Consider the following 20,848-nt stretch of genomic DNA (forward strand, 5'->3'; position numbering starts at 1 on the left):
AGCCTGGAGCTTGCTAGGTAGACCAGGCTGGCCTTGAACTCACTGGGATCCACCTGCCTCTGCACTACCATGCCCTGCAATGGCATTTTTTATGATGGACACTTTGGGCCTTCTTGGAGACTCTAATACTTGTACTGAAAGGGCATTTTCACTTGAGTTCAACCTGATTGTTCTTTCATTGTAACTGTTAATGGATCCTATAGAGGAAAAATGCAAATAAAGATATATAGAGAGGGTTTTCACTTTTAATGCTTTAACTCTCAGTCTTCTGATACTATCAGCCCCTTTCCTCAGAATCAGTGTCCCACCATTACGGTCTCCATTCTTGACCCCATCCCATTTTCTGTACTCCGCCACAGAGCAAGTAAGCTAGAAAAGCTGAGAGACAGAGAGAGAGAGAGAGAGAGACAGGATGGAAAGTCATCCTGTGAGACCCAAAGGGGTCCTGGCCCTCCCACACACTGTTACATGAAGAGCAGGTGCTGTGTGGATCTACCCTCCTGTGTGAGGCTCCAGCAGAGGCCGGAATGGAGTCACTTGTGCTAAGTGCCTTGAAACCAAACTCAACCTCACTCAGCATTGGAGGACAGCCTTCTGCTTTCTCCCTCCTCAGACACTGTGAAGACCCGGGCAGACTTTGTTTTCTGTGTCTGCTTTCTTTGGTCTTTTTCTGCCTTAAAACTCACCTTTCTCTGCTCATTCATCAGAATAATTTTACTTCATAGAATGAGGTGGTGGTTGGTTCTAGAATCTCAAATAAAAGCAGCCAACTATATCTTTAAAATTGGGGGGGGGGGTTGCTGGGGAGACGGCTCAGCGGGTTGTTAAGAGCTACCTGTTGCTCTTGCAGGAGACCAGAGACCTGTTCCGAGCATTCACACTGACCCGACGGCTTACAACCACCTGGAATTCCAGCTTAATGACCCTACGCGCTTTTCTGGTGTCCACAGGCACTGCACATACATGGGTATACACACAACAACAACACACACACACACAAATAAAAATATTAAGGTGGTAATTTTGGCAATTGAACCTTTAGTTGGCCCTGAACCCCTAATTTAAAAATAAGAACAATGGTGGCACCAATCACAAGGGTTTCTGTAAGGAATAGATAGGGAAATACCTACAAAGTGTTTGGAACGCTGGAATCTTAAGTGCCAGCTCTTAACAGTACCCTTTATGTCTTCAGCCCATGGTTGACTTTTTTATAGCCAGGGTGCCTTTCTCTCTCATTAGATGAGAACCTCCACCAAACTGGAAAGGCACTTTTTTTAAAATTCATACTTAGATTAGGTTTGGGTTTTTTTGTTTTGTTTTGTTTTGTTTTTTAGCATTTTTAAAAAAGATTTATTTATTTATTATGTATACAGTGTTCTGCCTGCATGCCAGAAGAGGGCGCCAGATCTCATTACAGATGGTTGTGAGCCACCATGTGGGTGCTGGGATTGAACTCAGGACCTCTGGAAGAGCAGCCAGTGCTCCTAACCACTGAACTATCTCTCCAGCCGTTACTATTTTATTTTAATATATATGTACATAGGTGTTCTGCCTACATAGCTATCTGTGCATCACATGTGTGCCTAGTGTAGGCCAGAAGGGGGCACTGGAGATCCAGACAGTTCCGAGCTGCCATGTGGATGCTGGGAATGAAATCTGCGTCTTCTGCAAGGGCAGCCAGGGCTCTCAACTGCTGAACCCTCTCTCCAGCCCGTGTCTTAGGGTCATTTTAAACAAACGGCATCCATTCTTATCTGTATAGTGCTATTGACCATTCTAAGTTCCAATCTCCAACTCCCTCTCCGAACCTTAAAGTCTGTGGCTACAGTTACTTGTTTAAAATTTAGGCAGCAGCCATTTTAACTCAATAACAACATCTATATGGTGGTTATGAAATAGTCACAAAGAAGTTTCTCTTGGGTAACGCTGCAGCACAGTAAATACTGAGGGTGTGTATGAGGCATTGAGTTTCAGGGTGAGGGTCAAGCCGCTGCTGGGAACACACAATGAAATGAGCAAACACACTGCTGAGTGCTTGGCATCCACATAGTGACCAGATTCCAGCGATGACTGAGTCCTTGTCTCCTGGATTAATAACGTGCCGCCACAACACTATGGAAATCCAGTATATGGGAAAGAAAAAAGAAAAAGCCGTCTCCGAAATGCTTGCCATCACTGGGAACGCTCAGAATAAAGAAAAGGACCTTACGACGATCGTCAAGAAGAAAGGGAGAGGGTTCGAATCTTTTCTACTGTAGTCATTCCTATTTTAAAAGATTGATTCCAGCCGGGCGGTGGTGGCACACGCCTTTAATCCCAGCACTCGGGAGGCAGAGCCAGGTGGATCTCTGTGAGTTCGAGGCCAGCCTGGTCTCCAAAGCGAGTTCCAGGAAAGGCGCAAAGCTACACAGAGAAACCCTGTCTCGAAAAACCAAAAAAAAAAAAAAAAAAAAAAAAAAAAAAAAAAAGATTGATTCCATTTTTACTTACGTGTGTGGATGTGCATACACGTGTGGGTACCCCCAGAGGCCCTAAGGTGGTACCGGAACCACAGGAGCTGGAGTCACAGGCAGTTGTGAGCCACCCAACACCGACGCTGTTTTCTGCAAGGGCAGCAAGCCTCCTTACCTATTGAGCCGTTTCTCCAGCGAGTTCTGCCCTAACAACATGATTCCCTTCTGTCTTGCTTTGCAATGTTTGTTCAGTTCAGGGAGGATGCGCTTGCAGTGGAGTCTTGGGAAGGAAGCAAATACGGATACAGTAGAAAGAAGGCAGAGCGTCTCTGCATGCATGGGATTTGTGCCCTGGATGTTCAAGTTCCTCTGTCTGTGGAACTGCAACAGCAAGATGCCCCATCTATGTGAGAAACATGGTCACTGAAGTCGGAAGTACATATCCAAAGCCTCTGTGTAGGAAACCCACAGTCAGCCAGGTGGTGGTGGTGGCGGAGGCGGCGGATCTCTGTGAGTTCCAGGCCAGCCTGGGCTACAGAGTGAGTTCCAGGAAAGGCTCCAAAGCTACACAGAGAAACTTTATCTCGAAAAACAAAACAAAAGAAAGAAAGAAAGAAAGAAAGAAAGAAAGAAAGAAAGAAAGAAAGAAAGAAAGAAAGAAAGAAAGAAACCCACAGTATATTGCTGCTACTACATGAAATCATGTGAAATCATGTATCACATGAAATCATGTGTCACACGTCATATGTTCCCAATGTGGAGAGTCTGCCTTTAAATGTGTGGACCACATGATGTCATTCACATGCCTTCAGCTTACAGACTTGTTCAAGTGGCATCTCTAGAAACATCGGCCAGGAAGGTAGATGCTCTAACCCGTCCTACTAAACAATCCAGGCTTCTGTTAACAAACAATGGGAGAGCTTGGTTTTCGTCCCTGACTCCCAGGTTTACAAAACTCTTAACCAGGCCAGAAGATACTTTCCCTTAAAAAAACAAAAACAAAAAGGCCAAGGAGACGGCTCAGAAGATAGGAGAATGCTTGCTGCATAAATGTGGAGACTTGAGTTAAAACTCCCAGAACCCCAGGAGCTGGGGGACAGAGACAGGAGGGTCCCCAGAACCCCAGGAGCTGGGGGAGACAGGAGGTTCCCCAGAACCCCAGGAGCTGGGAGATAGAGACAGGAGGGTCCCCAGAACCCCAGGAGCTGGGAGATAGAGACAGGAGGGTCCCCAGAACATCAGGAGGTGGGGACAGAGACAGGAGGGTCCCCAGAACCTCAGGAGCTGGGAGATAGAGACAGGAGGGTCCCCAGAACCCCAGGAGCTGGGAGATAGAGACAGGAGGGTCCCCAGAACCCCAGGAGGTGTGGGACAGAGACAGGAGGATCCCCAGAACCCCAGGAGGTAGACAGAGACAGGAGGACCCCCAGAACTTCAGGAGGTGTGGGACAGAGACAGGAGGACCCCCAGAACCTCAGGAGCTGGGACACAGAGACAGGAGGATGCCCAGAACCCCAGGATCCCCAGAACCCCAGGAGGTGTGGGACAGAGATAGGAGGGTCTCCAGAACCCCAGGAGGTAGACAGAGACAGGAGGATCCCCAGAACCCCAGGAGGTGGGGACAGAGACAAGAGGATCCCCAGAACCCCAGGAGCTGGGAGACAGAGACAGGAGGATCCCCAGAACATCAGGAGGTGGGGATAGAGACAGGAGGGTCCCCAGAACCTCAGGAGGTGTGGGACAGAGACAGGAGGATCCCCAGAACCTCAGGAGGTGGGGAAAGAGACAGGGAGGATCCCTGAGGCTTGCTGGCCACCAACCTAGCACCAGGTGAAGTGAGAGACCCCGTTTCAAAGGAGGACATCTGACATCCTCGTCTGGCCTCCACCCATGCAAGGACACACCCCCACAAAAAAAAGGCTCACTCATACACAAGTGAATTTTTTAAAAATAAAATACCTCCCTGCATTTTTTTTTGTAAGATCTACAAATGCGTGGAACTATCCACAAATGACGTTATCCTAAGGAAAGAGACACCCACACACCAATCTCGTCTGTTTTCCATCCCCTGGGGGCTTGAAGGCCTGTTGTTTATTACTATCCTGAAAGTGATCGCTCTTATGTAAATCTGACGTCCCAAGATAGCAGCGTCCTTCTGACCGGCAGCTTCTCATAATTAGGCGTCAGCCTACATCTAAGAGGTGCTGCAGAGCTGGCTCTGTACCTGTGCGCATCCTTCGTCCCTCTAATTAGTGTTTTCATCCAGCCTGCCTTTTGTTTCTGATCCTGATGTTTAATTACGGAGAGGACACGACTAGAACACGCTCAGAAAACAGGCAACTTTGTCCCCACGCCCTTTATTTAGAGACTGCCCGATTCCACGTGGGGCACACGCAAGCTGTCGTGTTTTCAGAGTCTCTGGTCCCCGGACTATGCTGGGTAGATCTCAGCCAGCTACCCCAGTGGGGATAGTCACAAACCCTCCCTGGGATTTGCAAATTTTTTTTTTTAAAGATTTATTTATTTATTGTGTATACAGTGTTCTGCCTGCATGTATGACTGCAGCCCAGAAGAGGGCATCAGATCTCATTACAGATGGTTTTCAGCCACCATGTGGGTGCTGGGAATTGAACTCAGGACCTCTGGAAGAACAGCAAGTGTTCTTAACCTCTGAGCCATCTCTCCAGCCCCGGGATTTGCAAATTTTAATGCAAAATGGTATGAATAGGCCCACGTCCATGAGTGGGAGCTGGAAACTGTGCATTTCAAACTTCGCTGCCCTATGAAGGATACAGGATCTAACGAGACAAAAATGAGGCTCATCGGGGAACATCAGAGCAGAGAACTGTGCCCCACACACCCAGAGCCGCCCGTACCAACCCCCTGGTTTTCTTCTCTCCTTTCCTGGATCACTAGGGTTCAGTTCTAAGCCTGGCTGATTTTGCTCGGCATTGCTCACCCAAGAGTGAACACGAAAAGCCAATAACTAGGACATGTTTGACTAGATCGACAGATGAGAGAACGCTATCCCGGGCTCTCTAGCTGCCTACCTTTTGTGTGAGTGTTGAATTGTGCGAGTCACCCCTGTTATTTCAATAAATTCCTTTTTTTTTCATTAGATTACATCCCCAGAGCTAGCCACCAAGGTCCATCCCCTGTTTGGTCAATGACTCATTACTGAGACAAAACACCAGGGTCCAATGATCAGAGAGGGTCATTATTTGGCTAATACATCCTATCAGAACTTACTAACTCACCCTAGACTATGACCACAAGTGACTAAGGGGCTTATTTGGGGAGGAAAGGGCTTATTTGGTTTACATTTGAAGGGAACAAGCCCTTCCCTGGGAATTGTGGGCAGGAGCCTGAAACAGAAACCATGGAGGAATGTTGCTCACTGAACAACCTCATCCAGCTCATTCAGCTAGCTTTCCTACACAGCCCAGGCCTGCCCACCACCTGCCTGGGGACGGCACCACCCACAGTGGAGTGGCCTTCCTGCGCCAACTAGCAACCAAGAAATTGCCCCCACAGACATGCCCACAGGCCCATCTGATGGAGGAAGTTCTTGACTTGAGGTCTCTTCCCTGATGGGTCAAGTTGACAATCCAGATGAGTCACCAGAGCCTAATTCACATTCCATGTTTTATCTGCCCCGGACCTCACATCCACTCTCCTTGACGGCCCATCTCCTGGGGAACTATCCCATTCCCAACTGTCACCTGGAATCCTGACCTCTCCCCACAGCTCAGTGTAATTTCCCCCTCTTTAAATCTCTTAGACAAGTTGCATCACCTCATCTGGAGCACATCCCATATTTCCCACTACATAACTTCCAGGCAGACGTGATGAAACCTGGTTAGACTTCTCAAGGGCAAGAACCATGCCTCACTTGCCTTTGGATCCATTATAGGGCTCGGGGCTCAGGATGGAGCCCATTTGGAAGAGTGCTTGCCTCAGATGCACAAAGTTCAGGGTTTGATTCCCATCACCACGGCATTTTTTAAAAAGGTGTGGTAGCTGGGGCCTGTAATCCACACGCTAGTGAGGTCAATCAGGCATTCAGGAGTTCAAGGCCATCCCTAGTTCCATAGCAAGTTAGAGGCCAGCCTTGGATGTATGAGACCCTGTCTCAAAAAGAAAAAGCAAAACCACAAGAAATATTACAAGTCCTAACATTTTGCTCTACACAGAGTTCAAGGTCAATACTTATTTTTAATTCAACTTTAATCTATTAAAGTGACATTGTGATGTCTATATATTCCATGATAATGAAAAATATCATATTGTGTTATTTTAACTAACTAGATTTTGATTTGGGAAAGTCTTCTCAAGATACTTTTCTTCATTGCTGTATATACGAGATACACAGAATGCACCTAAAGCAAGTAGGAGAAAAATGTATTTTTTTTTAATTGAGGGCCAGTGAGATGGCTCACCAGGTGAAGGTAACAACCACCAAGGCAGAGGACCTAAATTTAACCAACTAGCAACGAAGAAATGTGGGAGAGCCGGGTGGTGGCGCACACCTTTAATCCCAGCACTTGGGAGGCAGAAGCAGGTGGATCTCTGTGAGTTCGAGGCCAGCCTGGTCTACAGAGCGAGATCCAGAACAGGCACCAAAACTACAGAGAAACCCTGTCTCGAAAAACCAAAAAAAAAGAAAAGAAAAAAGAAATGTAGGAGAGAGCCTACTCTTGCAAGGTACCCTCTGGACTCCCACGTGCACACTGTGGTGTATTCTTGTGCACACACTAGCATGCACACACTCGCACACACTGGCATGCACTCTCACGCATGCACACACTCATGCACACACACTCTCTCATGCATGCAGTTGCATGCATTCACACACATGCACACACACACACACATATGTGTGTGTGTGTGTGTGTGTGTGTGTGTGTATGTATTTTTTTAAAGCATACTGCAATGTCAGTTTTGATCAGCAACTTAAAATAATCTCACCTAAGAGAGGATTGGTTCTGACTCCTGGGGTCTTTTCTTCTCCAAAAGGTAGGTCCATTATTATCTTGCTTGACTTAAAAACAAACAAACAAACAAAAAAAAATGTGGTCATTAATTCAACAATTTGAGTTCGTGAGGACCCAATGTCATTCAAGGTTGACACAAAACCCCCAGTGCCGCTGACACTGCCTGTTGGCTTGAAGTCTTCATTTGTAATGGGGACAGGAGACTGCACTCTCTACCCGGAAGTGAAGTAGAAGTCGGTCTGCTTCTGTGGTTGGTGGAATGCCTGATCTAGACACCAGGGACCCAAGTCTGTAGGTAAAGGCAAGATCAACAGTCAAATCTTCTGCAGGACAAATGGCTTAGACGCCGAGTCTTCAGTCAGCTAGCCCAGTGGATTTTGGATGGGATGTTCGTAGTCCCACCCAGCTGAAAATGTTCTTCAGGGGGCTGGGAGACAGCTCAGTCAGCAAAGGGCCTGCCACACAAGACCCTGAGATCGAATCCCCAGCACCCATGTAAAAGTTTGGGGTGTGGCGTGTGTCTGTGACCCCAGCACTGGGAGGGGGGTTGTGGGGAGGATCCCTGGAACTCATCGGCTAGCCAGCTAAGCTGAATCGGTGAACTCCAGGTCCAGTGAGAGGCACTGTCTCAAAAAATAAGGTGGAGAGAAACCAAGGAAGACACCTAATACATACCAAGATTTTTCTTTTAGGGTACCAACCTGCTCCCAAATCATGACACACAGACTTTTTATGAGTTTTGAATGCTCAGCCTAGCCTGGGCATATTTCTCTTTTAATTTAAATTAACCTGTTTCTCTTTTGCATTTTGCCTAGGGGCTTAGTACCTTCCTTCCTTCTGTCTATCTTACTTTCTCACTGCGTCTCAGTGTCTGGCTGGATGGTGTCTGCCTGGCATCTTGTCCCAGGCGTCTCTGCCATTCTCTCTTCCTCTCATTCTTCTTCTTTTCTCATCCCTCTTTTCTTCTCGAGCCTAGAGGTCTTCTCCTATTTAATTTCTCTGCCCACCAGCCCTGCCTATCCTTTCTCCTGCCTCGCTACTGGCCGGTCAGCTCTTTATTAGACCAATCAGGTGCCTTAGGCAGGCAAGGTAAAACAGATGCCACACATCTGTACATCATTAAACACACATCCTTAAACAAATGCAGCCTAAGCAAAAGTAACACACCTTTACACAGGTAAAGTCATATTCTGCAGCATAAACAAATGTAACACACCTTTGCTAGTTAAAATAATATTCCATAACATTGGATATAGATCTCTGGTCTCAACATGTATGTACACGCATGCATACACCCACAGAAACATGTACATATACCACACACAGAGACTTGTACAAAGAAGTTCCAACACACACACACACACACACACACACACACACACACACACACGACACTTTTTAGAAGAGACTCTGCGATGACTAGTTTTGACTGTCAGCTGGACCCAGAATCACCTGGAAAAGAAGTCTCAGGTTGGCCTGTGAGAATGTCTGCGGGAAGTTGTCTCGATATGTTAACAGATGTGGGAAGACACTCCCACTGTGGGTGGCATCATGCCCTGGGTTTGGGTCCTGGACTTAGAAACGGAAAAATTGATTTGAACGTGGGCATGCATGCTTGCACCTTCTCTCTGCTTTTGCCTGTGGGTGTGGCTACTGGCTTCCAGTTCCTGCCTTCGCTTTCCCAGTGATGGACCGTAGCCTGGAACTGTAAGACAAATGAGTCCTTCTCCTTAAGTGCTCTGTCATCTTATCACAGACACAGAGCAGACCGCAGGACAGCAAATGTGCTTTCTGTTGCAAGAGATTTATCATACTGAAAAAAAAAATCCTCTTCCTGTGAAGACGGTCAAACTGATGTAAAAACTTCCCATCCAACCTGGGAGAGTCCGCATAGCCTGGTTCCAATTTTAGATCTTCCCCATATCACTAGCTTTAGGAAATGTCCCAGGTTTTAGCTTACATATACATGTGTGTGTGAGAGCATGCACGTGTGTGTGTGTGTGTGTGTGTGTGTGTGTGTGTGTGTACAAATATAGACGCATACAAATTTTTTGTTCCATTTCTATTTCTTTTGTTCTTGTTTCACTGTGTATCCCAGGCTGGCCTGGAACTTGCTATGTAGACCAGGCTGGCCTGGAACTTGCAATGATTGTCCTGCCTCTGTCTCCCAAGTGCTGGGTTACAGACATGTGCTACCACACTGGATGTGGAGTTTTCTTTTTTTTTTTTTTTTTTCTTTTCTTTTTGTTTTTGTATTGTTTTGTTGTTTGCTTTTGGTTTTTTTTTTCCTTTCTTTTTAAATAATTTAATTAACTTTTTTTTTTTCCAGAGGTGAGGACCAAACTCAAGGCCTTGTGCTTGCTAGGCAAGTGCTCTACCACTGAGCTAAATCCCCAACCCCTTAATTAGCTTTTATTTTATATGCATTGGTGTGAAGGTATCAGATCCCCTAGAAATGGAGTTACAGACAGCTGTGACCTGCCATGTGGGTGCTGGGTCCTCTGGAAGGACAGCCAGTGCTCATAACTGCTGAGCCACCTCTCTGGCCCCTGCTTTTGATTTTTGAGACTGAGTTTCAGGTCGCTGAGGCCTGCCTCAAAGTCACTATGCAGATAAGGGTGACCTTTAATTCCTGATCCTCCTGCCTCCACCTCTCAGGTGCTGGGACCACAGCATGAGCCACCACACCTCATTCCGCTCCATTTCATTAAATTATATTTCACTCTGCTTTGGGAGTCAGTCTGTTTTTTTTTTTGTTTTTTGTTTTGTTTTGTTTTGTTTTGTTTTTTATTGACGCCTCTGTGATGCCCTCTGTGATCCTAGAGCTATGTCATGGAACCACTAGTCACAAGGAGCTGTTTAAACCCAAATCAAAATTCAGTTACTCAACAGCCTTCACGTTCGATGGCCAAATGTGGCAGTTAGACATAGTTCAACGCGATGTAAAGTATGCCCATGATTGTAGTAAGCCTTGCTGCTGATGCTGCGCTAGAATGTACCCGAAACTAAGTAATCCTTGGTCCAGTCTGTTCCAGAACTTCAGAAGGGCTCATCATCATCACTCTGTTACCAGAGGATTTGTTCCTGCGGAGCTTGCTACAGTTTCGGAGTTTGGGCTGCACTGTCTCCCAAGGGCTGGCTCCCGGCCAGCATCACTACTGGAAGGTGCTAGAATTCTCACAAGGTGGGGCCTGGGAAGAGACAAATGACAGTGTGCCCGTGAAGGGGATACCGGGACCCGAACCCCTTCCTACCTTTCTCTGCCCTTCTGGACTGGCCCGAACTTGCTCTACCATGGTCCCTTTCACCCCATGCCGCCATGCCAAGGCCCAAAACACGAGGATCAGCTGGCCGTGGACAGAAAGTGTGCACCAAACTAAGCCTTGCCTTAGAGTTCCTTTATCTCAGATGAACTGGGTCAGTAAAGGAAAGCTGACGAGCCATGTTTTTGGTTTGGTTTGGTTTTTTTTTGTTGTTGTTGTTTTGTTTTGGGTTTGTTTGTTGGTTGTTTTTTTTTTTTAAAGATTTATTTATGTATTATGTATACAATGTTCTGTTTGCTTGTATCCCTGCCCAGTAGAAGAGGGTACTGGATCTCATTATAGATGGTTGTGAGCCACCATGTGGATGCTGGGAATTGAACTCAGGACCTCTGAAAGAGCAGTCAGTGCTCTTAACCTCTGAGCCATCTCTCCAGCCCTGTTTGTTTGTTTTTTGAGACAGGGTTTCTCTGTGTAGTTTTAGTGCCTGTCCTGGATCTCGCTCTGTAGACCAGGCTGGCCTCGAACTCACAGAGATCCACCTGCCTCTGCCTCCCCAGTACTGGGATTAAAGATGTGTGCCATCACTGCCCGACGAGCCACGTTTAACAACCACCCTGCATGTAAACAGAAAATTCCAAATGCTGACTGTGGCCCACATAAGGACACAGGCATGCTCATAAGGCAAAAACTGCTTTTTCTCTGTACCCCCGGAAGAAGCTGGGCCTAACAACCATGTCTGATGATTTAAACCGAGTAGTTTTTCTACAGATGATCTGTACTTGGAGCTTCCTTTGTTCAGATAATCAAGGTGACTGGAGAGTGGACACCTTTGCCATATGATAAAAATACTCCCCAGGCTTTCCCCCAAGAGGCTGGTGTTAGTCCTAATGATTACCTTTAACTTCTCAGTAGTTAATGCTTGCTGCTTCTCTTGGCATGAATGACATCATCCCTAACATGAAAGACTTTGGTAATGACTGTTTTCACACAGTTGGTCAGAGAGGCGTGAGTCTACCCCTTACTGTAGGACCACATAACAGCATCTAAGAGGTGAACCACAGAGTCCTACAGGAGGTGAACCATGGGGTCCTACAATAAAGGAATACCCTAACCAGACAGTGTACAGGACAACAGAAAATGCAGAGAACATCAATGTAGGCATGATGAATGGTTTTTATCTTTTAATGTGTATCATCTTTTCTTTGGTTGACGTTTCAAAGAACATCTGCACAAAAATGTCAGAGGGGCCCGGAATGGTGGTGGCGGCGCACGCCTCTAATCCCAGCACTCAGGAGGCAGAGGCCAGCTTGATGAAAAATGTGTCAGATAATATCTTGGGGGTGAAAGTAAAGAGCAGATGACAGAGGGACTCTGTGATTAGCCACACACAAGTACACGACATCATTTCTTCACTGTTTAATACCGTCTGCCAAGTTTCCAGGCACTTCAATTTCACTGAACGTCAACCCACTTCATCGTGTTCTTTTAATATGGTTTCACATTCCTACCCATGCTGAAAAAGAGCCAAGAAAACGGTGCTTGTAGGCGGGTGGAATATGCGTTTAAGGCAAGCAACACCAGTTCGATACCCTAATTAGTGTGACAAGAGACCAGGTGAGCCACCAGGGGTTTCATTACCCTGCTAATTATGCCGGGGACAAACAGTCTCCATGCTGTAGCTATCCCTGTGCAGAGCGGCTGGTCCATTAAAGGGAAAAAAACATCATCCGACTTCCTTCCACTGTGTAGCCGCTGACACTCTGGAAGGCTCTCCTCCTGACTCGGGGTGGAGTCAATGGACAGTGACTAGGTTGCTCTACTTGGGTGCTCAAAGAAGGGCTTATCCACAGGTCACCTCAGACCTCCATTTCCAAATCTCCTCCTGTGCTAAGGATGCAATCATTTTTATTGTTTACTTACTTAATGTGCAGGAGTGTTTTGCCTGCAAGTATGTATGTGTACCACCTCTCTGTCTGATGCCCATGGAGGTCAGAGGAGGGCACTGGATCCCTTGGAACCAGAGTTACGGATGTCTGCGAGCCACCTGTGGGTGCTGGGAACCGAACCATGGTCCTCTGTAAGAACAGCAAGTACTCTCAACCACAAACCTGAGCTATGCAGCAAAAACTATCTCAAAACTAAGGATCCCAGAACCCTTCATCTTCTATCTTTGGTCATTCTGTGTATCTGATTTGATTCCCCCATCTTCCATATTTCCCCAGGGAATGTCTGACCACCCCAGCCTTCCTTCAGCAAGAATCCTGATTGGTCAAATTAGCTAGCTGAACGCCCCTGATTGGTCAAATTGGCTGAACACCCCTGATTGGTCAAATTAGCTAGCTGAACGCCCCTGATTGGTCAAATTAGCTGAACGCCCCTGACTGGTCAAATTAGCTGAACGCCCCTGACTTGGATGCTTCTTCTTAGTAGTTTCCCATCCAATGACCCCATCCTGATCCTTGGTTATAAATCCCCTTTGTCCATGCCACAGCCAGAGTTAATCTCCATCCTAGATGCTAAGTCTCTGAAAATACCTAATAGATTACAGGCAGGTGCCCCCACACCCAGTTCCAAACACTATTTCTGAAGAACAAAAGCTGTTAAATGACCCTCCCTTCCTGGTGGGAGACCCAAGACTCACAGGATGGCCAGTGGATAGTCTAGACCCAAGTTCATAAGCTTTCTCGTTACCTGCTGTACTTTTTTTTTTTTTTTTTTGGTTTTTCGAGACAGGGTTTCTCTTGTGTAGCTTTGCGCCTTTCCTGGAACTCACTTGGTAGCCCAGGCTGGCCTCGAACTCACAGAGATCCGCCTGCCTCTGCCTCCCGAGTGCTGGGATTAAAGGCGTGCGCCACCGCCGCCCGGCTCTGCTGTACTTTTAAAAGCTATGGGTATCAAAAGGTAGAGAAGCCTTGTCTCAAAAAAGAAAAAAAAAAAAGGCAGCTGATTTTTTTTTTCTCATATCATGGACTACTTACCTTTTGGGTTCACATTGCTGTGGTGTAGTGAAAACAGGAATTTCCCCACACCTTTGGGTTTTCCACGCTCTTTTTTCAAGACCGTTGAGGAGTAGACAATACGAATGTGCTGGTTGATTTCTCTATCTGGAGAATTCAAAAACTCTGGGTAATCGTCAATCTGGAAAAAAAAGTTGATCTCATTGAACACAACGCCTACTTATTTGGGGAAATAGATCCCCTATACTAAGGGCAAATTTAATGGGAGTTGTTTTCACAATTCTCCACCGGGACATGTTTTCTCTTCTTGTTCTCAATTCTTCCTCTATTTGTTCTGGTTCCTACGAAAAACACAACAGGCCACAGAGGCCAAGAAACCATTTACACTACAGAATTATTCAAAAAATAGCAATGGTGTTCTTGTTAAAACACATCCCTCTCCACTTCATTGTTTTTAATGTGTGTGTGTGTGTGTGTGTGTGTGCATGTCTGTGTGCATCTCCACTTCGTGCACGCGCGTGTGCGTGCGTGTGTGTGTGTGTGCGTGTGCGTGTGTGTGTGTGTGTGTGTGTGTATCTCTGTGTATGGGTGTGTGAGTGTGTGTTTATTGTGGGTGTATATATGTTTGTGGATGTGTGTGTCTGTGTCTGTGTGGGGGTATCTGTGGGTCTGTGTTTGTATCTGTGAGTGTGTGTGTGTGTGTGTGTGTGTGTATGTGTGTAAGGCAAAGGACAATTTTTGGGAGTTGCTTCTCTTCTTTCACGGTGGGATCTGGGGGTGAACGTCGGCCCCAGGCTCACACAGCAAACACTTTGACCCACTAAACTGTCTTGCCAGCCCTTCAACTTCATTTTGAAAATAATTTTTTTTTAATTTCTGAGACAGGGTTTCTCTGTGTAACAGCCCTGGATGTCCTGGAACTCACTCTGTAGACAAAGCTGACCTTGAACTCATAGAGATCCACCGCCTGCCTCTGCCTCCTGAGTGTTGGGATTAAAAGTGTGCACCACCATGCTCGGCTGAAAATAGATTCTTTAGGGAACAAAATGTTTCAAAACCGCATGATTAACTGGCTTAAACTTAGACTTTTCTGTTCAGGAGACGATGAGCCACAATAGTTAGTCTATGAATACAGAATCTAGGTCTGAAGCTTTAGAAATTGTTTTTTGTTTTCTCCAAAGTGCTCTGTTTCCTATTTAAAAAAAAGAAAAGAAAAGAAAAGAAAAAGAAGAAAGAAAAGAAAAAAGTCTCAATGTATCCTTTTGGAACTTTTATTTATTAACCTCCTCCCACTTAATGACCAGCAGCAAGTGTATGTGACTGGAAAATCAAGGACAAAAGCAGAGAATCATTAGAGGCACACCCCCAACCATTCATTCAAAACTCAGGAGGGATTCTGCTACAGACTTCTCCAGCACTAAGAAATGAGATAAAAATTCTTCCTGATAACACGCGGTTTCATCTTCTCTCTTCACAAATACAGAAAGGAAATAGCAGGGCTGGAGAGGTGGCTCAGAGGTTCAGAGCACTGGCTGCTGTTGCAGAGGACCTGAGTTCAGATCCCTGGGCCCACGTGGTCACTTAGAACAATACGGAACTCCAGTTCCGGGGAATCCAGTGCCTTCCTCTGACGGCCATGGGCAACAGGAATGCAAGTGGTGGCATGCATACACACATGCAGGCGAAACACACCACACACACACACACACACACACACACACACACACACACACACGTAAAACTTAAAGATCTAAAATGAAAATTAATAAATTTAAAAATTATATTTTAAAAGTTATATTTAACTTAGAGTATTGAAGAGAGGCAAATACACCAATGAAAAGTTACCAGGATCTACCCAAGTTCAATTTATAAAAATTATAACGTTGAGGAGCCAGGCACGTGGCACACACCCCTAATCCCGGTACTTGGAAGGTAGAGGCAGGATGATCAAGAATTCAAGGCCAGCCTCAGCTACATAGTGAGTTCAAGGCCAGTCAGCATTACATGAGACCTTGTTTCAAAATACAAAAAAAAATTACTTTCCATGTATGCATATAGGAGAGCACTTGCCTAGCCTTTGTCAGTTCTCAGTATTGGAGGGAAAAAAAATGGCGTGTAACTACTGTGGAAACTGAGCATATACTTGCTCCCTTTTTCTCCACCAGACCATCAAACCTGCCCCCTACCATCCTACTTTATAGGAAATGAAGAGAAAGAAAAGTATTGGAGGCCTCAATAAAGGAGCCATCGGGCATTTTCAGAACGTGGAAGGGTTTGCAGGACACGTGACCCAGTGTTACTAGCAAATATATGAACAGAAGCAAAAGAAGAATTGTCATAGAGTAAAGGGAACTTGAGAGAGAAACCCAACCAAGCATTGCTGGATCCCCCTCTACACACGCTCACTTGCAAAAACAAAACAACACACTTCTGGGCTTGGTGGATAAAAGCTCGACCTGAGTTCAACTCCTGAACTCCGAGGCAGAAGGACAGAACTAAATCCAGTAAGCCGTTCTCTGAACATGGCGTGACGTGTTCACATCAATACACACACGAGTGCAGGAGAGCACGAATACACACATGTGCACTCACAAACACACTAGGTAGGGGGGATTTAAAAAAGAAAAAAAGACGGGGCAGCGGTGGCACACGCCTTTAATCCCAGCACTCGGGAGGCAGAGCCAGGCAGATCTCTGTGAGTTCGAGGCCAGCCTGGTCTACAGAGTGAGATCCAGGAAAGGTGCAAAAACTACACAGAAAAACCCTGTCTCGAAAAACCAAAAAGAAAGAAAGAAAGAAACCATTTTTTTGTTTTGTTTTGTTTTGTTTTTTTGAGACAGTATCACTATGCAGCCCTGGTTGTCCCAGAACTCAGTGTAGACCAGGCTGGTCTCGCACTCCCAGAGATCTGCAGCCTCTGACTCCCAAATGCTGGATTTAAAGCACACACATGTGCCTTTTGCTGTTGTTTTTTCGTGTGATGTTGGCACTGCAGTTGCTTTAGAATTTTGTCCTTCTACTGTCCAACACCGATGTATCTCCAGATGATATACTAAGAGGTCTGAGTTGTATTAAAATGACACTCCAGTGGGATATTTAGACGAAGGTAGGTAAAATGATCAGCTGTCTGTCATTATAAAGTGATGATGGACATTGGGAGGTTCGCTGTGCTCTTTGTTTTATTTGGTTTAGGGTTACATTGTCTGTATGAAAAGGGTAGTGAGCGATATGTAGGCTGGGAAGGTGGTCCATTTGGTGAAGTGTTTGCCACACAGGCATGGGGTGCTGAATTCAGATCTCTAGAATCCAGGTGAAAGCCGGGTCTGACAGTGTACGCCTGCAAACCCACCACTGCTGGGAAGCGGAGGATTCCTGGAGCTCACTGGCCCATCCACTTAGCCACATCTGTGAGCTCCAGGCTCAGGGTGGAGCCATCAAGACTCAACACCAACTTCATTGTTGTTTTGTTTTTCAAGACAGGGTTAATCTGTGTAGCCCACTGGCCTGGAACTCTCTCTGTAGCCCAGGCTGGCCTCAAACTCATAGAGATCCTCCTCCCAAGTTCCAGGATTAAAGGCCACCACCTGGCAACATCAGCTTCTCCACACACATGTGCGCATATTATACCCCGCACACACCTGTGCACACACCCACACAAACACATATATACACCACGTAGGAAGGAGGCAGGGAGGGACGGAAGCATCCAGCATATAATACATGCTTCCTGGCTAGATTCTAGTTTAATCAAACCACCTGTAAAATCATCCTGAAATAGAAAGGCCACAGGCCATCCCTGAAGAGGCCCTCCTTGGTTCTGCGGACTTGGGCTTACAGGGTTAAGTGCCAGCATGGAATTCTCTCCTTCTGGAACACACACACACACACACACACACACACACACACACACACACACACTTTCATTCTGTTTAGAAAAGTCACTTTGTCTTTTAAGATTTTCACCTTCTCAAGCCGGGCGGTGGTGGCGCACGCCTTTAATCCCAGCACTCGGGAGGCAGAGGCAGTCGGATCGCTGTGAGTTTGAGGCCAGCCTGGGCTACCAAGTGAGCTCCAGGAAAGGCGCAAAGCTACACAGAGAAACCCTGTCTCGAAAAACCAAAAAAAAAAAAAAAAAAAAAAAAAAAAAAAGATTTTCACCTTCTCATGAAAGCGCCCATGGCGTCTTCTTGACAGAATGTCACTTCCTCTTCTGGGCTCCTGGAATATGCTATTTAGTGTATGTTTTCACCTTCCATTAAGATAACTAGTTATAACTTCTTTTCTTCTTCCCTGCTTGTTTCTCCCTTGAAATAATTCAAAATCAGGTCTCATTTTTTACTTCATGGGAATTGAAAATATGGGTGGGATGCCCATTACAAAATCCACCACCCAGTTAATAGACATGTACAGGTAGATGACCGTGGACCAGTTGGTCCACGTATCTAATGGGACATTGAGTAGTAGAAGTAAGGCTAGAAAAAGCTAAGATGTTCAGCGTTTGCCAACTTCCTTTCAGGACTTAACACTCTCTATGCACAGTCAACTTTAAGCCTCCCACCTGCAACGGGGAAAGACAGCAATTAGATAATTACAGCTTAATTAACTGCCTATTTGAGAGTATTTCTAAGACAGTATAAAAGATGGACAAACAGCCAGTCCAAAGCATGGAATATACTGATAAAATGTCCAAAATATGAAGATATCCAAGTGGATTTTCTCCAAAATGCCCGATGTCCACAATTACCTACATTTCACCATCTGTAGTTTAGTTCTAAGTAGAAGCTATTTTTACATTTGGAACGTGACAGATGTACCCAGTGGGTAATTAGAAATCTCACTATGGTCCCTACCAGGTGGTTTTTTTTTCCACTACACTCTACTTGGGCTCCAGTCTACCAATCCCTAAGGAAGTCTTAGCAGATGAGCTACTTTTGAAATCTATGAAAATTGCTAGCACAAAGTAATCCACCACATATTCCAAAAAGAATGACTAGTTTTGTGAATGGAGCTGTGTCCATTAAAATACAGATGACTCCTTTAGACTATTTCAAATTGCCTCACGCTAAGGTTCAGGGTGTAGCTCTCAGTCAAATTGCCTCACGCCAAGATCCACCTGACTGGGGCCCTAACTTGTTAGGTTTGGTACCCCACAGAGATGAAATTAAATTGCTTCTGCTCATCTAACTTTAGTGACCTTGTCTTCAATATTTGCGTGATTCCCACACCCAACAGAGCCTTCCAAATTAGCCTGCCCTTAGACTTCATCATTAGCAAGAGACCTGTCTCAGGCTTTGAAGACCAAAAACCTTGAGTAGAGAGCTGCAGTATGGAGGAATTTAAAAGGACTTCTTATTGTCTCCTGGTGATTTGTTTTTTTAATGGGATGGGAGTATTTTGTTATGTTGCCTTCAGATTGTACCCCCTCCCAGCCCCTTAAGTAGCTGAAATTACAGAGTGAGCCAGCAAGTCTGATTATGTACTTTCTAGTCTGTTTAATTCGTCACCTATATTTTCTTAAAGCATCTACAAAAAAAAACCCAATTTGAGATAGATAAAATGTAAGATGGGATTCTATTTCCAAAGGGCTTAGTCTTGGGATTCAGTCACCAACTTCAACCCCTCTCCCTTTGGTACCCCATGCCCAGGAACCCCATAACTTGCCTATTGAGGTAACTATGTTTTTCCTATTGCAAACCCCCAAACCTTCCAAAGCTATCACATACCTCTGCAGAGGGGTGGCTATGGTTATGTGCTGAGTAGTTAAAGAAGCTGACTTTGAGGTCAAAAGAGCTGCGTAAATAAATTCCAGCTCATGTGTTTCAAATGCATTTACCCCCTATCACCTTCTCAGTCTCCATCTCTTCCTATGTGAGAGACAAATAGTACTGCCTTTCCTATAATACCTAAGCGCCCTTTAAGGTGCTTTGCATGTGGCTGACATAGAGTACATGCCCAAGTGACATTTGCTATCATCGATGACCACTGAGTATTCATGAGAACCACGGTGATGCAATTCTGAGCCACCTTCCTGGTCTCCTCAGCACATTTGTCTCTGATGATGGCCGAGAGGGAACTGTGGAAGAGGACAGAGGGGCCGTCTGTTTCTATCTCAAATTAGTCTGACTTACCATGAGGAGATGGTATTTATCTCCCAATACTCCTTGGTTGGTTCATTGACTAAACTATTAAGAACCTATGTATATTATTTTATCCGATTTATGTTGACAATTGGTATTGATTTATCTGATTAGTATTAAAGTACTGCTTTCACAGTGCACCAAGTACATTTTTCTCGATGTGAGCAAGTCAGTCCACAATGACCCTGATTCCTTCATAGTGGTCTCATATCCTGGTCTTAGATTTCTATCAGATTTTAATTTAATACTAGGGGAAAAAATACCTCTAACCTTTTGACAGCTAATTATCTTTTTTCTAATTTGTTTAATTTGTCACACATATTTTCTTGAGCATCTACAAAAAGCCCCAAATTGAGATAGATCAATTGTAAAATGGGATTTTACTCCCAAAGGGCTTAGACTCAAGATCCAGTTCCCAACTAGATGTTGAGGCAGCTGAAAAAAGAGACAGCAAGAGCATGGAACTCTCTTGTTTTGATCTGCAGAAGGGTTTTATAAAATATTTTGTTTGGCCGGGCGGTGGTGGCGCACGCCTTTAATCCCAGCACTCGGGAGGCAGAGCCAGGCGGATCTCTGTGAGTTCGAGGCCAGCCTGGGCTACCAAGTGAGCTCCAGGAAAGGCGCAAAGCTACACAGAGAAACCCTGTCTCGAAAAACCAAAAAAAAAAAAAAAAAAAAAAAAAAAAAAAAAAATATTTTGTTTGTTGATTTGATGAGGAAGGACATGTGCCACTTTGTGTGTGGTGGTGGTGGTGGTGGTGCCAGACCACAGCTTGGGAGAACCAGTTCCCTCCTTCTGCTATGTGGGGTCCTTGAGCACAGGTTGTAAGGCCTGATGGGTAGCGCCTGCTGAGCCATCTCTCTGGCAAGGTGCCAGATCATCTAGTTCAAGCTCTGATTCCACCACTTGGTAGGAGTCGGGAGACGAACTGCTTTAAGCCCTTAACTCTCTGTCACTCCAGCGCCTTTCCTAGCATGCTGGCTCTTTGCTTTGTCAGCTGGACACAGCTAGGGTCATCTGGGAAGGGGGGAACCTCAGTTAAG

General features: G+C 45.5%; 1 protein-coding gene across 1 annotated transcript in view; it reads right to left on the reverse strand.

Moving 5' to 3' along the window:
- The window catches only part of C18H12orf56 (chromosome 18 C12orf56 homolog), a 70,966-nt gene that overhangs the window by 32,499 nt on the left and 17,619 nt on the right, over window positions 1–20,848 (reverse strand). The window contains exons 2-3 of the mRNA XM_028869648.2: window positions 13,689–13,848; window positions 7,422–7,494 (exon numbers count right to left, since the gene is read on the reverse strand). Of these exons, the coding sequence (XP_028725481.1) occupies window positions 7,422–7,494; window positions 13,689–13,848 (233 nt within the window). The remainder of the gene's footprint in view (window positions 1–7,421; window positions 7,495–13,688; window positions 13,849–20,848) is intronic.

The sequence above is a fragment of the Peromyscus leucopus genome, chromosome 18 (genome assembly GCF_004664715.2).
Source record: "Peromyscus leucopus breed LL Stock chromosome 18, UCI_PerLeu_2.1, whole genome shotgun sequence".
Classification (NCBI taxonomy): Eukaryota; Metazoa; Chordata; class Mammalia; order Rodentia; family Cricetidae; genus Peromyscus; species Peromyscus leucopus.